Source organism: Pipistrellus kuhlii, unplaced genomic scaffold, assembly GCF_014108245.1.
Source record: "Pipistrellus kuhlii isolate mPipKuh1 unplaced genomic scaffold, mPipKuh1.p scaffold_m20_p_3, whole genome shotgun sequence".
Lineage (NCBI taxonomy): Eukaryota > Metazoa > Chordata > Mammalia > Chiroptera > Vespertilionidae > Pipistrellus > Pipistrellus kuhlii.
The window spans coordinates 30,431,026-30,452,223 of record NW_023425529.1 but is presented as its reverse complement, the minus strand read 5'-3'; the positions used below and the strand labels follow the sequence as shown (position 1 = coordinate 30,452,223).

Here is a 21,198-nt window from a genome sequence, read left to right as displayed (position 1 = left end):
TACTTTTCAAAAACCAAAGGTTACCTGTGCCAGCTAAACAGCATGCCTGCCTTTAAGTTCAATTGAGCTATAAGACCTTCTAGTACATTTTCTATCACTTAGTTAACCAAGGCGATAAAATACTCCATAAGTTAATTTATTCTTTTAATCACATGGTATAAAGAGAGAGGCCTTTCTTGGTGCTGAAGTAAAAGTATCTGAAAAAGGTTTCTTTGGATTAAGAAAGATCTTTTTAAATTGAATACTTAAGTTGTAACTCTTAAACTATCACTATCAATAGTAAAAGTAGTAAGACAACGATAATGCCCCTTGGCATTTATATAGTCTTTACTGTAAAAAACTCAAGTACTATATGGCCCCGGATGATTTCTCAGGTATGTTAGTATTCCCATTAACGGACTAAAAAACTAAATTTTCAAAGGTATAAGTCACACTACAGGGCCCGAATAAGTTATTCAGCATAGATAGAAGAAACACTAAGTTCTGTCAGTATTCAGTACTGTGGCTTCTAATAAGCACCTAATTCCAAGTATGGGGCTGGTAAATGTGACCACATACAATGAGAACAGGGAGCACAATATTAGTGCACACTCATTCAAGAACATTGAACCCCCATGACACCCACATTACATGCCAGGTATTGCTCTAAGGAATGCTCCTATTCTCATGGAGTTTACACTCTGGTAGGGGGAAAACAAAAAAATAAACACATCAAAATAAAATAACAGGTGGAGATAAGTGCTATGAAGAGAGGTAAAAAAGAAAAGAAAAGGGGCTAGGGCATGTTGAACATGTACACAGTTCTCATTTTATATAGCATGGTCAAAGGAAGCCTCCACAAGAGCAGTATCTGAAGTTTCACTGAGACTTATTAAAATACAATTTTCAAAGACTTAACATGTGACTCATATAAATATAAACTGAACATAAATCCCAGATTTATCCTACTCACTTATTAAGACTCAATAAATCAGAAGTTGAGACTGGTTCAAAGTGCATTTGAAGATATATATAGATATATTTACTTATATATTTACACAATTTAAATAACAGGTTGTTAAACAGGAAAGAATGCTAGGTTAGAGACAAAACTGGTGATTGTCCTTTATAAAGTTATCTTTTTGAACCAACAAGCATTGCCTCTGGGGGAAAAACATAATTAGCATGTAATAGCAATAAACCATGAGTCAAATAAAGTACATTCTCCTAAATAGTCCTTGGGTAAGTCTATTAAACAATGTTCCCCTAGACATTGAAAGAACACACTGCAGCCTTTTCCTTATTTTCTTGTTGCACATAATTTTTAACAGAGCCATATAGATATCTGGAGGGAAGGCATTCCAGGCAGGGAGACTGTGACTAAATCATAAACCATTTCCCTCCACTCACCACTCCAACAGCCAAGGAATGCCCTCCCAGACAGCCTCACACGTTCACCTGGACCTTATTACCCAGCCTGCTGTACGTAAATAGCTGGGGGTAAAATGGAAAAGTTGGAGAAGCCAAAAGATTTACACTGAAAGGAGAATGAGAATTAAGACTGGGAAATGATTTGACTTAAATTAAAAAAAACCAACACTATTCTATCTGCTGAAATAAAGACTCGTTGAGGAGAAGAGGAAGAGCAGAAGCTACAATAGAAGACCACTGGGGTGACTATTAAAATTATCTAGGCAAATAAACAATCTGGTCAGATGGAAAAGTGCTATGGAGGAAAAAAAGCATCATATGGGCATGTTGGTAGGGGATGTCAGCATTGCCTGAAAGGTGTGATGGAGACTTGAATGGTATAAAAAAGAAAACATGCAGGAAATTAAGAGGAGGAGAAAGAGGCAGGGGAAAGGCAGGGAGAAAGGATAGAAGAGAATATAGGGCCTCGCAAACCATTTTAAGGACTCACTTGACTTACTTTGAGTGAAATAAGAAAACACTAAAGATTTCAGAGGAGAAAAATAACAAAATCAACTGTAAGTATTGGACAGATCACAGTGGCTGCAAGGTGGAGAAAGGCCCAAAGTTAGACAATGACAGAGCATAGAGACTGGCTAGAAATAAAGAAGGCCTACAATAGGTTGGTAGCAGTGACCATAATGATAAATCATGGAAACCTGGATATTTTGAAGATAGAGCCAACAGGTTTCCCTGAAGGAACAAACATGAGTAAGTAAAAAAATAAAATAAAATAAAATAAAATAAAAAAATGATAAATGTGGTTTTCAGCTTTAAGGAATAGAAAGGTAGCATGGCCATTTACTGAGATGGGAAAGAACAGGTTAAAAAAAAGTTTATTAAGGAGGCAAAGAGGAAACATTGATTACAATATATAAAAAAGATTAAATAACTCAGTTCAGGGATTATAGGATTCTAAGTTCTTTTAAAATATAATTTCAAATAATAAAAATCAGATTGTCCAAATTCCAAATTTTACCCATCAGAAACAGAGTATTTTCCACCAAATTGAGTCTCAAACAACTAACCCTCACAGACTCATACTTTTCAAAATTACATTTATCATTAATTTCATCCCTGTTGGTCAATATTTTACATACTGATTGTTCATTAATAAAGTGTTTATTCAGCACTATTTAAAATTACATTACATGCTTCATCAAATGCTTACACATTAAATCATGAGCACAGGTGGTTTACCTGAAGTTCTTTGTATCTGTCTTGAAAAGAAATGGCCTCTTGCTCTCTTTCTTTAAGGAAATCTTTTTCCAAGACATTGTGCTTTTCTATCAATGATTCCACATCCTTAAGGAGAAAAATCCAAGCACAAATTATGTAATGGCATGAAATATATTTCGTTATTTCAATGAACATAGCAGAAAATGTTTGGTAAGGAAAAAGCCCACAGGACATATGATTTAAATTTTAACAATATTATAGATTGTATGCGCCACTCTCATTTCCAGACCAATATCAAACATTGTTATAACACTAAAATTATTCATGCTAATAAATGAATAAAAGCACCTAAGTTGATTATAATCAATACAGTTTATATCTACATATACTTTCATAAATTTGCTAAGGCCCTTTTATAGATATTTTAAGGAAATAGAAATGAGAACATAGCCAAAACCAGTTTGGATCAGTGGATAGAGCATCGGTCTGTGGACTGAAAGGTCCCAGGTTCGATTCTTAGAAAGGCATGTACATTGGTTGTGGGCATATTCCCAGTGGGTGGGGTGTGGGAGGTAGCTGGTCAATGTTTCTCTCTCATCAATGTTTCTAGCTCTCTATCCCTTTCCCTTTCTCTCTGTGAAAAATCAATAAAATATATTTTTTTAAAAAAGAAAAGTAGTGTGTATTTAAAAAAAAAAAGAAAAAGAAATGAGAACATAAATAATTTACTAAAATAGCTGTATATATAAGTACTCTTGTCAAATACCCCATGATGTCTAATGTTATATAGGAATAAGACAATATTACAAACCTGCTAAACTATGTAAGAAATACAATACTACCTGCTTTCAAGATAAATAAAAATAAACCAGAAAAAAAGCATTATTTAGAGAAAACAAAAATATAGTAAAATATGTTCATTTCTTTAAAAGTACACATTTAAGACCAGAGATTTCTTATCAAAGACTTCTAAGTGATAAACTCAAATGACTGGTTTAAACCTACAACCAAGAAAGGACAGTGTCTTCTTCCCCTGATGAGTTTTTAATCAAACATAGGGATTTTATAAAATATCCAGAATGTACAATTTAAACATTTTTAGGGAAATGTAAATATACCTTTTTGATTCTCTGTTTTTCTTCCTCAGAAACTTTGAGTTTAGTCTCCAAACTTGAAATTTTCTGCTGAAGCTGTATGTTTGATACATTGGCTAAAGGATCCTCAGAATCATCCACAAGAGCAATTGTTCCATTACTTTTCTCATCAGTTAAACCCAATGGAAAAAGTGAGATATCCAGATCAGTGTGTGTTGATTGCTGAATCTAAACCACATTAAAAAAAAATATACAAGAGGGAAAAGTTTACACTGTACCAATAATGAAAACATCCAAAGGGCACCAGAAACCACATTTGGAAATTAAGTTGTAACAAGGGTTCCAGAATTATTTCACCCTTTAAGTAAAATCAACAGAAGACCTCAAACCATTACAACAACCTGATCTTTACAGGAAGACACAAAATTTCCTCTAAACTTAAGAGCTTATAAACTTAAGCACTTATTATTTTGCAAGCAAAGCACTAAAAACTTAGAAGTTTTTCATGTCTGAAAGTATATAATTAAGAAGAGGCATATCTAATATCAATTCTTAAATTTATACACACCAGAATTTGCTTATATTTTAAATTGTAAATCAGAATTTTAAATTTATATATATAAAAGCCTAAGCAACCAACAGACTGAAAGACTGAATAACCAAACGACAGACTGCTATAGCATGTACTGACCACCAGGGGCAGATACTCAATCAGGACCTTCTTCCTGGTGATCAGTGTTCTCCCACCACGGGAGCACAGTTCAGCTGACAGAAGGGCACCAAATGCAGGGCTAATGGCTGGCGAGTGCCAGGCAAGTGCCACAGCATTGGCGTGAGCCTCTCCTCATCGGAACTGCCTGGGTGTGAGCAGACACAGTGGGGCTGGCATGAACAGGAGCCACTGGCAGGAGTGGCAGGCGGCATTAGACTGCCAGTTTTGGCTCGATCTCTCTAGGCCACAGTGAGGGACCCCACTGGTGCACAAATCCGTGCACTGGGCTTCTAGTTAATTAATAATCTCTAATTAATCATCACTTCCTAGTACAGATACCAGGTAACTTGAGATTGTGTATAGCATCTGGAAAATTTGGATTAAATCTAGCATCTAGCACAATGCCTGGATCAATACATATTTGAATGAATAAACTCTAAGGCTGCAATCTTTTAAAATTTTAATATGAAATTGAAAAGAACACTCTAATACCTGAAACATACAATAAGCATCCCTGAAAACAGAAATGATTATTCTTTTTTTTGTAATTATTTTCCCATTTGAAGTTCAAGATTTGAAATGTAAATGAAGTCAATTTTAATAAATGGACACTCAAACCATATTAAGATTACTTAATTACCTTGCAATTGTTCCCTAAAACAAACATATTATTCAGAATTCTAGATATTAGCCTCAAAATTAGAGTGTTTACAGAAATATTTTTCAGAAAGTTAAGAAAAGGAATCAGAAAATCTTCAAAAATTAATTCAATCAGTATACAATATATTTTTTAAACATGCAGATTTTCTATAAAGATAGGCTTATCTTTACCTGCGCTTTAGGAAGAGTTTGACTGACGATGGTGGTGTCTGCATGTGTAATCTCTGGTGATGAAATGATGGGCTCAGAAGAGAGGCAGCCGATGGTGGGAGAAGAGTGGTCATGGTCCAGTACGATTGCAGGAGAAGCTGGAGAAAGATGGACTCCAGATACTGGAGGAAAACAAACAAAAAGATAATTAAAGAAAAAATAATAAACAGGTTGAAGGGAAGAAAAGAGAGTGAAGAGAGGGAAAGGGAAAAAGGAAAAGGAAGTAAAAGCAAAATGACTGAAAATGAGAACCATTTAGGAATAGTTATAGAAATCTAAAACTAGTATTTCTAAATTTAACATGATATTTCCATATGAGACTCAAGTAAACAAGATAATTTAATAATGTCTTAGTGTTTACATATAACATATTACCATTAGAAGTGCATTTCTAACTCAGAGATAGTATTTAAACATATTACCTAACTATCAAGTTAGTTCAGAAAAAGCACTAGCATACTTACTAGTGCCAGTCAGAGGCACTAACTTGGCACTGAGAAGACAGCAGTGAGCAAGACAAGTCAGGCATCCATGAACTCAATGGCCTGATGACCCAGTATCCAAGTCAAATCAATTATTACAATGAAGTCAGCAAAGGGGAAGAATAATTACTTTAAAATAATTAATACAACTGTCTCAGTGTTAATTTCTTTTTCAAGAACAATAGATTTTTCATATTAAAGTCAGCCAGTTTGCCAACTTGTTTTTAAAGAAAAAATGTTGAAATACAATTCTGTAATTAGTTTCCCAACAAAACATTATTAGTTTGTGATTAGATTTCAAATACAAAGGTCACAAAAGAAAAGCCAACTGCCAAGCATGAAATAAAACAAAAATATTGATGAAGGCAAAATAAACAGGTTAAAATATATATTAGTTTATTTTCAAAGTAATATTACAATTTTGACAAAGGAAATAATGATATTAAAACATATATCAATCTATGGGACACATCTGTAGCAGTGTTTAGAATTCTTTCTAAAAATTCAAACACATTTATACTATGTATTTCAAAGTTTAAGAAGAGTAAATTATTTTTAGCAGTAATCTATTTATATGTTCTGACTTTCTAAATTATAAAGACCTTTATTCCACATTGGCATGAGTGGCAACCTCAGGGAAGTTCTACCATAAATTCTGGAAGACAGCTCACAATGGAAATTGCATTTTTGCCTGAAGAAAAATATTTATAATGTCAATAGGTATTAACAAACTTAAGAATTTATCAATTTCTGATTGGTATCATACAGGGATCATTTAATTATCTTATGTTTACTTGTACTTTATAGCAATATTGTGTTTATAGAATAGTATGTGCCATACTTGAGAGCAATTCTAGCTTCTCACATAGGCATTTCACTATTTTAACTAAAATACAGAAAACTAGAATTTCAATTCATATTTTACTTGATACATCTATTTCAGACATGACTCTTTTTCTAATCTTATCTATTCCATTTGCTAAGATTTCTCTACAATGTCAAAATATTCTAACTTCTAATTTTAAATTACAATTTATAACAAAAACATAACTAATTTTAAAAGTATGAATTAAGTATTATGGCATAGTAAGAGTGAATACAACCCTGGTATTAAGACTATAAACTCTGGAACCTAATTGCCATGCCAGGTATAGTGCAATAGCAAGTATATTTAACTTCTCTCAATTTCCTTATCTGTAAAATTGGCATAGATTTGCCAATCCTATATAATAAAAAGCTAAAATGCTAATTAGACTGGACTGCTGAACAATCTTCTGATACAACCTTCCTGAACAGCCAGTGCGTGAGGCCGTGGGCTGCAAGGCAGCTCAGGGCAGTGAGGGCCAAGCCCCTTACACGAATTTCGTGCATTGGGCCTCTAGTGAGGTATAAACTGACTAAATTTGTATAGGTTTTATTATTGTGCTTATATTATCTTCATTATTATTTCAAAGATTAAAATTTGTTAAGACAAGTATATTTAATTCTGGCCATAAAAGTGACTATCATCCTGGATTCAAGAAGTTCTTAAAAATATCACTCTGATCAAATACCTGAATATTTTTAAATCTCTATGTTTTTATATTTATATTTATACCTAAGATAAGATTTCATGCTGACAAAGTTAAATTATCAATCCATAACATCATATGAGGAAAACAAGTAGGGAAAGTGGTAGAATAAAGAAAAGGAAGGAGAGAGAGAGGAAGTAAAGAAAAGAGATAAATACAGGGAAGGGAAAGGGAGTTAGAGAGGAAAGTAGGGAGAGGGCAAGAGAGGCATCCTCAACTCAACCTCACACCTTCCACACTTGACCTTCATACCCAAATGTTTTATCTCCAAATGATTCCTGTCTCAATTATCTTCTCACCTAACCCTCATCACTCCACAGAACTCAACAAGTAAGATATTAATTTTCCTTTTAGTTACTATTAAATCAAAAGAACACTCATCTTTCTTTAGTTCTCCAGAGCACTAATACTAATGACCCTCCTTTTCCTGGAAATTTCCCCTGGCACCTGTGAACCACTTTATCCTAGACTTCCTCCTAACATTTTGACTAATTTTTCTTGTTTCCTCTCCACCTTAATATTCACTGTTTTCTTCATGTTCTGATCTCAGTATTCACATTATTCTTACAACTTTCAAAACCCATTATTTAAATTTCCACCTATAAGCTCCACTCTGCAGAGGTCCAGATACATATATTCAACTTTCTACGAGACTGTTCCATTAAGCTACCTAGTAGGTACATCAAACTTACCCATCATCTTACATAAATCTGCTTTGTTTCATGCTTTCCATTTTACTAATAGTATCTCGAAGAACTATTTGTCCAAGCCAGAAATGATACTACTAAGGACTGACTTTACTTTAGTCCCACTGTGCTACTAACAGTTACTGATTATGCCATACTGTTAAATACCTCTGTGACCTCACAATATTACTGCTTAAGTAAAAGCCACAGCTATTGAGTCAGAAATGAAATTTAATTTCAACACTATCAACTTATTTGTTATGTAGTCTTAAGCAAATACAAACCAATATAAACCACTGATTCAGTATTCTGAAAATGGGGAAATATGTACCTCAAAATGATATTATACAGCTTAAATTAGATAATATAATTAAGCTTTTTGGCTATACCAGGTTGGTACATGGTAAACATTCAATAAAAGGAAACTATCTTTTTTTTTTTTTTTTACCATTGACAACATTCAAAAAAAGCCTTTTTAGGCCTCTTTTCACCTACTCCATTACCCACACAACCACAATAAAAGTTTAATTCCCATGCCCAAATATTACAAGTTTGACAAATGAAACAATGGCATTAAAACATTACATATCAATCTATGGGACACATTTGTAGCTATGTTTAAGAAAAAATTATAACTTTGAACACATCAATTTTAAAAAATGAATTAAATTCCCAACTCATAAACTAAATAGAAAAACAAAAAGAAAGCACAATACCAATAATAAAGATAATATAAATCTAAGTAAACTTAAAAAATAGATCTAATTAATAAAAAAAATTCTCAATGCTTAAAAAATACAAACAAAATAGTAGAGAACTGATTAACAATAAAAGAACAAAAGTACAAATATACAAATTAAGTGACAAATGGAACATAATTACAACAGAAGTCTTTAAATCATAAAACTCATCTATAGAATTCTCAGTAAATAAATTTTAAATTCTATTTTTTAAAATGTGCAATACATGACCACAGAAGTATAGTTTATAAAAGTTGGTCTAATTAGAGCTAAAAAAAATTAATACTCTGAAATTGGTCTAAAAGCATTAAAAATAAAGAAAAACTTCCTTAGCTTACATAACAGTAATATAACATTAATAGCTAAGCCTGATAAAGACAGTACAAAAACAAAATATTTAGAGATTATTAGAACAACACACACAAAAAATAACGAGGCAAAAGTTCTAAATAAAATGTTAGTAAAGAGAGTCCTACACAATACTGAGAACAGATTTGTTCCAGGAATACAAGGATAGGTCATTATTAGGCAATTCATCTACTATCTCCATACCATTTAACATTGCACTAAAGGCATAAGCCAATGCAATTAGGCAAGAGAAATTAAATGTATAAAAATAGGAAAAGAAGAAAAACTATCTCATTGTTCCTACTAAAGTCAAACAGTAAACACAATCAGTAAAGTAGAAAGATATAAACTTAATGAATAGAAATGAACAGCATTCATATGTAAAAAATAATAACTATTTAGGGGATTTCATGTTAAAGAAAATATACTTCCCTTAGCCACAAAAAAATGATAAAACACTGAGGAATAAATTTAGCAAGAAGCATGACAAAAACTTTAAAACACTTGTAAAAGACTCAAAGGTATACCTGAACAAAGGTAAAGATATCCCTTATAATTAGTTAGGGAACTATGTATCATAAAGATGCCAATCCTCCCTTAGTTGTTTTACTTTAATTTTTAAAATCTTTATTGTTGAGAATATTACAGATTTACACCCCTCCATTAACTTCCTCTACTCAGTTCCCAAGCCACCCCAAGTCTTTACCACCCCATTGTCTCTGTTCATAGGCAATGCATATACTAAGTAATAAAAGAGTAATATGCAAATTGGCCATTCCTCTGCTATACCCACAATCCACACCCACCAGTCAATCAGGAATGAGTAAGCAAATTAACAAAACCAAGGTGGCTGTGGCCACGGAGAAAGCAGGAGGCTTGGGATTCCCCAGCAATGGAGGAAACCAAGCTTTCCGCACACCCTGGCAGGCCCAGGCCTCCACTCAAAGCTACAAAGTTTCAATTACAGAAGATAAATAAATCCCAACAGAAATGCCTGTGCTTAAGGAGCCAGTTGGAGGCGTGGCTCCACTCAAGGCTACAAAGTTTCAATTATAGAAGATAAGTAAGTCCCAGATACCAGGGCTTCTGCTTGGGGTTTGGGTAAGGTGAACAGACATCCCGCTTTTGGCAGGACCATCCTGATTTTTAACAATTAACAAACAGAAGATTCTTAAAAAACAAAAGATTCTTTCCAAAAACCGGGACTGTTTTAAAATGCCACAGGACACGGGAAAAATTGTTAAAAATCGGGACCGTCCCACCAAAAGCAGGACATCTGGTCACCTTAGGTTTTGGGGGACCTGGCCAGCCTGCAAACCACCACAGGCCCCTCACCCAGGCTGCCCCATGCCCCAAGGGAATCCCCACCCTGATCCGGGATACCTTTGAGGGCGAACCAGCCAGCCCCCACCCATGCACCAGGCCTCTATTCTATCTAATCCTATCTAATAAAAGAATAATACGCAAATTGACCATCACTCCAACACACAAAATAGCTAGCCCCATGTGGTTAAAGATGACTGACCCATGTGGACACAATATGGCCATCACAAGATGGCCAGCAGGAGAGGTCAGATGGTAGGGAACATGCCTGCAAGGGAGGGCAGTTAGGGGTGATCAAGCCTGCAGGGAAGGGCAGTTAGGGGTGACTAGGCCAGCAGAGGAGGGAAGTTGGGGGCAACCGGGCCTGCAGGAAAGGGCAGTTGGGGGGATCCAGGCCTGCAGGGGAGAGCAGTTAGGGGAAGCAGGCTTGCATGGAAGACAGTTAGGGGTAAGCAATCTAACAAGGGAGCAGTTAGGCAACAATCAGGCTATCAAGGGAGTGGTTAGGGAGTGATCAGGCTGGCAAGCAGAAGCGATTAGGGGCAATCAGGAAAGCAGGCAGGCTAGCAGTTGGGAACCAGCAGTCCTGGATTGTGAAATGGAAGTCTGATTACCCATTTAGGCCCGATCATGCCTGGATCAGACTTAAATGGGCAGTCGGACATTCCTCGAGGGGTCCCAGATTGGAGAAAGTGCAGGCTGGACTGAGGGACACACACCCCTGTGCACAAATTTTGTGCACCAGGCTTCTAGTATGCATAAAAATTTTGTGGTTAATCTCTTCTGCCCCACTCTCCCCACTTCCCTCTGAGAATCATCAGTCTGTTCCATATTTCCATGCCTCTGGTTCTATTTTATTCATCAATTTTCTTTGTTCATTAGATTCCTTGTTCATTTATTTTGATTTTTAGTTTCAATTATTGATATGTATTAATTGCCATTTTATTCACATTTTTCTTTCCTCCTCCTTTTTCTGATTCTTCTAATGCTACTGCCACTGCTTCTTTTTGTTACTGCTTTTCTCTTACTGCTTTTCAGATTCTCTCTTTGTCTTTCACTTTTGGAATTTTAATTATGTGTCTTGGTGTGGGCCTCTTTGGGTTCTTCTTGTTTGGGAATCTGTGATTGCTGGACCTATAAGTCTATTCCTCTCACTCAAAGATCTTAATGAGAGTTTCAAGTGTATTAATGAGACTTTTAAGGATCTTAGTGAGAATTTCAAAGACATGAAAAAGGACCAATCAGAAATTAATAATATACTAACTGAAATAAAGAATAAGGTATAGGGACTCAACAGTAGATTCGAGGATTTCAAGAATCAAAACAATGATTTGGAATATGAGGAATAAAAAAACAACCAATCAGAAGAGCAAAAAAGCAGAAACCGGTTTGGCTCAGTGGATAGAGCGTCGGCCTGCAGACTGAAAGGTCGCAGGTTTGATTCCAGTCAAGGGCATGTACCTTTGTTGTGGACACATCTTCAGTAGGAGGTGTGCAAGAGGCAGCTGATCAATGATTCTCTCACATTGATGTTTCTAACTCTCTATCCCTCTCTCTTCTTCTCTGTAAAAAAAAAAATCAATATATATATATATATATATATATATATATATATATATTTTTTTTTTTTTTTTTTTTTTTTTTTTTTTAAAGAAGAGCAAAAAGAAAAACGAATCCAAAAATATGAAGATAATGTAAAGAGCCTCTGGGACAACTTCAAGTACACAAACATTCGCATTGTGGTAATGCCAAAAGGAAAAGAGAAAGAGCAAGATATTGAAAACCTATTTGAAGAAATGATGACAAAAAACTTTCCTTAATGTACAGGCCTAATATAAATCCAATAAAAGTAACAATAAGCTTTTTTAAAATGGATCTAGACAAATGGACATTAAACATAACACGGAAGAAGTAAAAGTACAAAAAAAGAAAGGAAAAACAAAAAATATATATGAGGATACTAGACCCTCTTATTAATACATATTAATTTAAAAACTATACTAAACCATGCTACCAATCTTATTAATATAATACTGCATTAAATCGCATAAAAACATAAGATGCATCCTTCATAATTTGAACAGTTTGGTGCAGAAATAAACAGACCAGAAAGTCCAGAAATGGACCCAGGTCAGTGTGAAACTTTAGTATATGATAAGAGTGGTATTTCAAATAACTGAGACAAAAATGGGCTTGTTTATAAAAAGTGCCAGGGCAACTGAATAGTCATTTGAAAATAGATGAGGTAAAAAAATAAACTCCAAATCGATCAGAGATCAAAAAAGTTTTTAAGAGAACAGGGGAAATAAGAGTGAGTTCATCTTTACCTTGGGTGTAAAAGCAAAAAACAAAAGAGGAGCTTTTTAACTATGACTTAATTCCAAATTTAAGAAAAGATTTATACATCTGACAATAGGACAAACAACAATGTTTTCTGCCAAAATTGATCTTAAATAGAATCAAGAAAAAACTGACAAATTAAAAAAAAAAAAAAGATATGTGCAATTTGTATCACAGGTGATGGCTAATATTCCTAAATAATATAAAGAACATTTAAAACGGGACCTCGGGTGGGGGTTGGGGGGGAGATTGCAAAAGAACAGCCTATAGAATAATGGGCACAAAAATGTAAACAGATAATTCACTAAAAAGAAAATATACAAATAGGCCTTACATCTGTAAAAAGATGCAGATGCATGCAACCACTCACTTGTCATAAAGGAAACACAGAAAGGTTAAAACTAATGAGACAGATAGCTAGAGTAAAATGGACAGACAGAAAAAATTAATATTGAGAAATACCTCTTTACTGAGTTGTTTTAAACATGGTTCTGAGTTTTAGAACCATGTCAATGTTTCACATACTCAATAAAATAAACCAGCAGGGAAATAGGAAAGTTAAATCCTAAAATTAAATACAAAGAGCAACAAATGTATTAAACCATATTTCAAATGAATAACTTACTCACAGTTACAAGTGTGGGGGCAGGAGGGTAGGATGTAAGGAATTAACCTAAGTTACTTTCGGACACAATATTTTGACTACCTGGACTCAGTTTAAGAAAGAAAAGAAAAAAAAGGAATGTTAAATAAATTCTGAAACAGAAATAGGAAGAAAAAATAAGGAAGAGGGAAAAGAAAAGTAAAGACAAAGAAAATGTAAAATGTTAACAAGAGAAAATATATAACAGACAAGATACAAGAGTTCTAGAAATTACTCATAAGGGGAAAAACCTAATATCAACAAAAGTCTTTCTCATGCAAAGTACTAAGGTAACACTTGATATTACTAAAAGCATGTATAAGAATACTCCTAGAAATACTCTTCAAATAGCAAATAAGTGACAATAGCCAAAATGCCCACAGTCCAATAATTAAATGAGCAGTGGTACAATCATACATTATAATTTTTTTTAGCCAGGAACTACAAGTTCCTGCAATAAATATGCAACAGCATGGATGAGTCTTAGAAACATACATTTGAGCCCATCAGAATGGCTCAGTAGTTGAGCATTGACATATGAACCAGGAGGTTGTGGTTCAATTCCCAGTCAGAGCACATGCCCAAGTTGCAATCTTGATCTCCAGTAGGGGGCATGAAGGAGACAGCTGATCAATGATTCACTCTCATCATTGATGTTTTTCTCTCTCCCTCTCCCTTGCTCTCTGAAATCAGTAAAAATATATTTTCTAAAAAGATACATTTGTGTAAAAAGTAAATTGCAGAAGAGTTCATACAGTATTAACCCATTTTATAAGTCACATAAATAAACCAAGTTCTTTAGAGATATATGTACATAATACAAAAAGTAATTTGTACAAAAGCAAGGAAATAATATTTAGAACAGTGGTTCTTCTGGGGGAAAACAGAGAGACATGAGAGAAGTTGAGTGTTAGAAATGATAATGTTACATTTCTTAAGTTAAATGGTAGATTCACCAGAGTACCTTTGGAATATAACAAAGAAACAATAATTACACATGCTTAAAAAAATCATGCTTAAGACTTCTTGTTTTAATGTCCTTTCTGGTTGTAGTGCCATGTTGGGCCATGTGTTCTCACAGATCAAAACTTGCTCTGGATAAATAAGTTAGAAAAAATAAACAAAGAAACAAAACTAAAACAAAAAAAACTAAAAAAAAAAACTAAAAACGAATAGGGACCAATAAGTTTACTCAAAGAAATGATGCTTTTGTGAAAAGATGTCAGGAATCAACACTAGACAGCAAACAAGATTTGGAGTTGCAAGCCTTTCTACCATCCTGCTAATCACATCAATTATTTTTTTAATATACTTTATTGATTTTTTGCAGAGAGGAAGAGAGAGGTATGGAGAGCCAGAAACATCGATGAGAGAGAAACATGGGCCAGTTGCCTCCTGCACACCCCTCACTGGAGATGTGCCCGCAACCAAGGTACATGCCCTTAACCGGAATCAACCTGGGACCTTTCAGTCCGCAGGCCAACAATCTATCCACTGAGCCAAACCGATTTCAGCTCATCACATCAATTCTTATTTCATACATAGGGAATGCTGAACCTAAAATAACTATAATTTATATGGCTTTCAACTTACGAAAAATTAGTGTGATTTTCAGAAATTTGTTTGACTTGATAATATAAATGTTTACTAAATATATCATAATCCACATCCTATTTTAAAAATAAAATTAAAAAAGCAAATGAGTAGTGCTATAAAAGAGAAAATAAAAATGTATCACCATCTACATGGAAACAAGATTTTTTTTTCCAGTTATTATCTAAATTTTTCATCTCATCAATGTTTCTAACTCTATCCTTCTCCCTTCCTCTCTGTAAAAAAAATCAATAAAATATATTTTTAAATAAATAAATAAATAAAAATGTAAATCAAGGAAACAAAATATAGACCACTTAATAATGAAAGCATAAAGAAAAGGAAGATGAAAATTTAAAAATAATTTAATAAAACTAAATTTCTCAATGAAATCCATATATAAATGATACCAACCACTAAAGTTACTGGTATTAAAGCTTAAAAAAAAATAAAAGCATGCCTTACTAGCAAACATACAATAATTTAATAATGCCAATTAAAATAATAAAGTAAAACCAGCAGTCCTCAAATAAATAACTACATTCTACTGCCAATTGAAAGCAAAACTAATTAAGTAAAACAAAATTAGTTGAAAGTCTACTTCTGCCCTTCCAGTGAATCAAATGGCAAAGGAAATCTAACTATAATGTGTGAATATTAGCAAAATGCAAGTCACAATTACTTCTTTCCTCTCATTCTTTAAAACTTCAATATAAAGCTTGCCACAGTTTTCATTCTCTTTAAGCTAGAGAGATTATTTCCTATTCTCTCTTCTATGTGTACTATTCTTTTTTCAATTGCAGTTTTCTTCTCTTATTCTACTATTCTATTTTCTTTCTATCTTTCCATGCCACTCTTGCTATAAGGTTTTTATAAAGTATATTAAAACTTTTGACTTAATTACTATGTTTCTTGATCTTAAAATATCTTTTCTTTTTCTGTTACCTAAATCATAAAATAGAAACATCAAAAAAAATATTTTATAGCAACATACTAACAGGTATTAGATTACAATATAAATCCCATTTGCCAGAAGCTGACTCACCCTATCAAAATGAAATAAATACCCCCGTAATAATTTTCAGAATTCACACAAGTATCATTGTATACAAATGGTACTGTTCAAGTTAGAGTCATCAGGGTATTTTTCCCACATTTATGTCTAAAGCATCTACCAAGCATGTCAAACTCGTGGCCTGATGCCTCATTTATTTAATACTAGAAACCCAGTACACGAAAATTTGTGCACTTGGGGAGGGGGGTTGGTCCCTCAGCCTGGCTAGTGTCCTCTCACAGTCTGGGCATCTCAGGGGATGTCTGACTGAGGGCTTAGTCTCGCTCCCTCCTCCAGGGAGCGGGCCTAAGCTTCAGTGTGGCCTCCCTCTGTGGGAGGCGATCAGTGGGCTGATCAGGGGATAGTGATGGCTGCCCCTCCACTGCCCCTGGTCATCCTCACCCCTTATCGCCATCCCCTCCCTATGTGCCAGCTGACATGCACCTTGGCTGGCCTGGCACCACCTGCTTACTGCCCCCTCTCCCCCAACCCCCCCGCCACCCTCACTGGCCAGTTGTTCTGCTCTCCAGTCAATTTACATATTGTGGCTGTTTTTTGTTGTTAATCCTCAACTGAGGATATTTTTTCCAGGGATGGAACCTGCAACCCAGGTACATGCCCTTGACTAGGAATCGAAGACCCTTGGGGGGCACAGACCAATGCTCTAATCACTTAGCAACATCAGCCAGGGTAAAAAAAAAAATAATAATAATAATAAAAAATCTTAAAGAGTTTTTAACACCAGGAGGTCATCTTTTTATCAATATGATAAAAATACTATTCTCAAAAAAACTTAGCATACCATTATATTCTTAAAATTAGATATCTAAGTCCATCTACCAACAAACAAAAATTAGGAGTTAAAAGCAAAATTTGAGCAAACTACAAGTTATAAAACTCTAAACTCTGCTGGACGTCATTATATCCTCTTTGCCAATTTAAAAGAGCTATTAGCCACCTAGTAGCCAGCAACAGCTGTTAGACAACTAAACTCTTAGAATTACCTCTAAGAAATTTTATATAGCCAAATCCAGAAGAAGTATATAGTTTAAACAAAGTTCTATTACCATTATATTTATTAAAATTAATGAACCATGTAGTTAAAATAAATCAAAAATTGTGTACACAACTTGCAGTTCTCATAGTAAAACTAAAAGGAGGATATCCTTTGTATGTCTGTCACAAAAGAGTGCAGTGAAATGCTAAAATTATATATTTTTAAAGCATAGAAGACTAAAACAAGAAAAATAATACAAAATTTAATAAATATTATCGATGCTGTAAAACCCTAAACTTTTTAAACATGAACTCATGAATGGGTGTGAAGCTTTATAAACTGTTCATTTAAGGAAAATAATGTAAGTTTTAAAATATTCAGTATGTAACTCACACATGTCAAACACAAGGCCCGCGGGCCAAATCCGGCCTGCCAGGCCTTGCAATGTGGCCCGCACCGCGCTGTCATCACTGCACTCCGCTGCGTTCCATCACAATGACGCGAGCGGTGACATAGGAGGCTTGTGATCTTGCTGGCCGCCTCGCCTGCCACTATCTATTACGCATGCACATAGATAACAAGTCACGCGAGATTCAGGAGGCGTGACCTATAGTCCGGCATCCGATGTGGTTGTGCGGGTGGCAGAGCAGAGGAGAGAGTGAGTGTGTGGGCATAAAAAATACACAGCAGAAGCTGCCAGTTCCTGGCATAAAGTGCAGGCATAAAAATCGCAACAGAACCTGCTATCTGTACCCAGCCAGGCATTTATTGACTGACTTTTTTTTTCTCCACTCCATCTGCCAAATCAAGCTATCCCTGTGCAGTTTTCAACTTTTTCCTTCTAACACAGATTTCCAATAAACTACATCTTTTACTGCCAATATTGATCCCAAAATGTCCAGGAAAAGAAAAGTTGACGGTGAAAGCAGACAATTTAATGACAAATGGGAAAATGAATACATGTTTGTGCTTAGAGAGGGCAAACCAGTGTGTATATTGTGTTATGAGACAGTGTCGGTGATGAAAGAGTACAATATACGTCGTCATTTTGACACCAAACATAATGTTAAGTATGGCAAATATACTTTGGAAGAAAAGCATAAAATTGTTAAAGAACTAAAAGGCAAACTACAATCACAGCAGCAAATGTTTACAAAGGCTACAGCGAAAAATGATGCTGCAGTGAAAGCAAGCTTTATAGTGGCTGAAGAAATTGCCCGTACTTCAAGGTGTTTTTCAGAGGGTGCCTTTTTGAAGCAATGCATGCTAAAAGTGTGTGAGCAAGTATGCCCAGACCAGATACAGAGTTTTCAAAATGTCAGTTTGTCAAGAAACACCATTGCAGATAGAGTTCAAGAACTCTCAGGAAATCTATCATCACAGCTGGCCGAACAGGCATGCAGTTATCTCGCTTTTTCACTTGCTATCGATGAAAGCACAGACAACACTGATACAGCGCAGCTGTCCATCTTTATACGTGCTACGAAGACCGACCTCTCTGTCACTGAGGAACTTTTGGATGTAGCTGCCATGCATGGGACGACGACTGGTAGAGATATATTTGAGGCTGTGGAGAAATCTATAAATAATTTTAAATTACCCTGGGAAAAGTTGGTGGGGCTAACTACCAATGGTGCACCTTCAATGTGCGGAGAAAAGAAAGGCTTGGTTGGACTAATGAAGGAAAGAATGCAAAGAAGTCACTGCCACACACCCTTGATTACTTATCATTGCATTATCCACCAAAAGGCTATGTGTGGAAAAGTGCTGGACATGAATGACATAATGACCACAGTCATTAAAACTATTAACTTTATATGGGCACGTGGCCTGAATCATCGCCAGTTCCAGCAGTTTTTATAGGAGGTGGGTGCAGAGCATGGAGACGTGCCATACCACACAGAAGTAAGATGGCTGAGCAAGAGCGCAGTCCTCAAAAGATTTTTTGAGCTCAGAGAACAAATTGCTCTTTTCATGGAAAGTAAAGGAAAGCCCTTGCCTGAACTGTCGGATCCCGCATGGCTATGTGATTTTGCTATGATGTGTGACATATGCGAGCATCTCGCCCAACTGAATCTGAAGCTGCAGGGACGCAAACAAGTCATCACGAAGATGTCTGACATGATCACAGCATTCCAGCGTAAACTTCAACTATGGAAGTCCCAACTGGATCAGGACAATCTTGCCCACTTTCCCGTTTATTTGAGTATCTCAACCACTATTTCTGGTACTTTTCCTTGCAGTCGGCTGGCTACCAAAGTTAGCCGTTTACTAAGTGAATTTGAGCGGTGCTTCTCTGACTTTAGAACACAGCACTCAGGCTTTGACATCTTTGCCAATCCTTTTACAGTTGATGTCAACAATGTGCCCCATCACCTTCAGATGGAGATAATCGAGCTTCAGTCTGACAGTGGCCTGAAATCAAGGTTTCAGGATGTTGAAATTGAGGACTTCTACCCTCTACTGCCCCCTGACTCAATGCCAGAGCTCCGACTTCATGCTGCCCGTATTCTATCTATGTTTGGAGCACCTATCTTTGTGAACAGATGTTTTCAATAATGAATCTGAACAAAAACAAGCACAGATCACGCATTACCGATGACAACCTCCATGCTGTTTTGCGGGTTGCTACAGCCCAAGAAATAAAACCGAACATTGACTCAATGATCCGGGGAAAACGGTGTCAGACATCTAGCCAGAAAACAAAACAATGAGCATTTTAGGTACATTCCAATATTACTGTTTTGCTTGCTACCAATATTACTGTTTTGCTTGATAGCATGTGAGTTGGTTAACAGCACTGTTAAGGAAAAGATTGTTCCACTCATTTTAAATTCACATTTCTGGTTAACATTGTCAGTTTATGACTGTTCAGTAAACCATTCGGCCCGCGATTTAGGCTGGATTTTAGATTTTGGCCCCTTCTCTGATTGAGTTCGACACCCCTGATTTAACTCATCAAAAAAGAGTGACAGTTAACTGCTGATCCTCCATCTATAATTGACAACAACAACAAAAACTCACATACAATTGGCTTATATTGCCTTGATTAATACTTATTTTATTGTCTATAAAAGCATAATTTTGAAAAGAAAAACAACTCTGGAATCAGAGGTGCATCAATAACTTAAACAGATACAGGGAATCCCAAAATCATGTATACACACTTTAACGGCTGATAGCTCAACTGATGTTTCTTTCAGTCAGACTAAGCTTTGGACAAAGGAAATTCATCCTAAAATGCTACTGGAAGTTTGAAAATGCAGTTGAAGTACAAACAATGCCTTTGTAATTATTCAAAGTGTGTCTACATTTTTTCAGGGGACACAGGGTACCCCAAAGAAATGTATACACATTTTAACAGGTTATAACTCAATTTTCGCTCCCTTCAGGTTTAATTGATTTGAGATAATGGGTAAAAGCATACTAAGCTTTGAACAAAGAAAATCCATGCACTAGACTTTTTTTATGGGGATACATAAAAGATAAAGTGTATGGTACAAAACCAGCAACAGTTGATGGGTTAAGGGCACACAAATACTGAATGAAAGAATTCTTGATGTTTGCCATTCCATTGCTTTGACTTATTAGTGGTGCTTGGACCAAATGTCATCAGATAGAAAATAGGCATTGACCAAAAAAATTATTAGTTTTTATAAATTCTTTTAAATTTTAAAAATGAACCATATGTTAAAAACACATACATAATAATCATTCAAAGTATATATACAAAGTATATATGCACTCTATATTAACTCTTCTCACTGTAGCTTCTAAGGTAACTCAAGCCATTCCTCACAAGAAGGCATAGAAGAGTAAGGAAAAACTAAACTTTAATAACTAGGAACACATCCCAGATCTACTCTGAGAATTCAGCCTTCCAGTAAATCACTGGGCCTTGATGTCCTCATTTAGAAAGCAAACAAAAAAACACTATTTTCCTTTAAAATTTTTTTAGGAATATGACTTGAAACTGCTTTAAAAACAAAAGTTATCAGAAAAAAATCATCACATAAGTGATCAAAACATACAAATATGAAGTCTCCTAAATAAGAGAAAATTATTCCAAAGACAGAAAGCCTGAAATATAAAATCTTAATTTTTCTTGTTAACATCT

The 21,198-nt window shown here is 35.1% G+C and overlaps 1 protein-coding gene across 4 annotated transcripts in view; it reads right to left on the bottom strand.

The window, feature by feature from the left end:
* The window catches only part of CCDC91 (coiled-coil domain containing 91), a 254,814-nt gene that overhangs the window by 160,167 nt on the left and 73,449 nt on the right, over positions 1 to 21,198 (bottom strand). For 3 of the 4 annotated variants that reach the window (XM_045587880.1, XM_036456857.2, XM_045587881.1), the window contains exons 4-6: positions 5,266 to 5,426; positions 3,747 to 3,950; positions 2,650 to 2,754 (exon numbers count right to left, since the gene is read on the bottom strand). In XM_045587880.1, the coding sequence (XP_045443836.1) occupies positions 2,650 to 2,754; positions 3,747 to 3,950; positions 5,266 to 5,426 (470 nt within the window). Of the gene's footprint in view, positions 1 to 2,649; positions 2,755 to 3,746; positions 3,951 to 5,265; positions 5,427 to 6,388; positions 6,478 to 21,198 lie in introns of all 4 variants that reach the window. The other variant, XM_036456858.2, reaches the window with a different exon arrangement.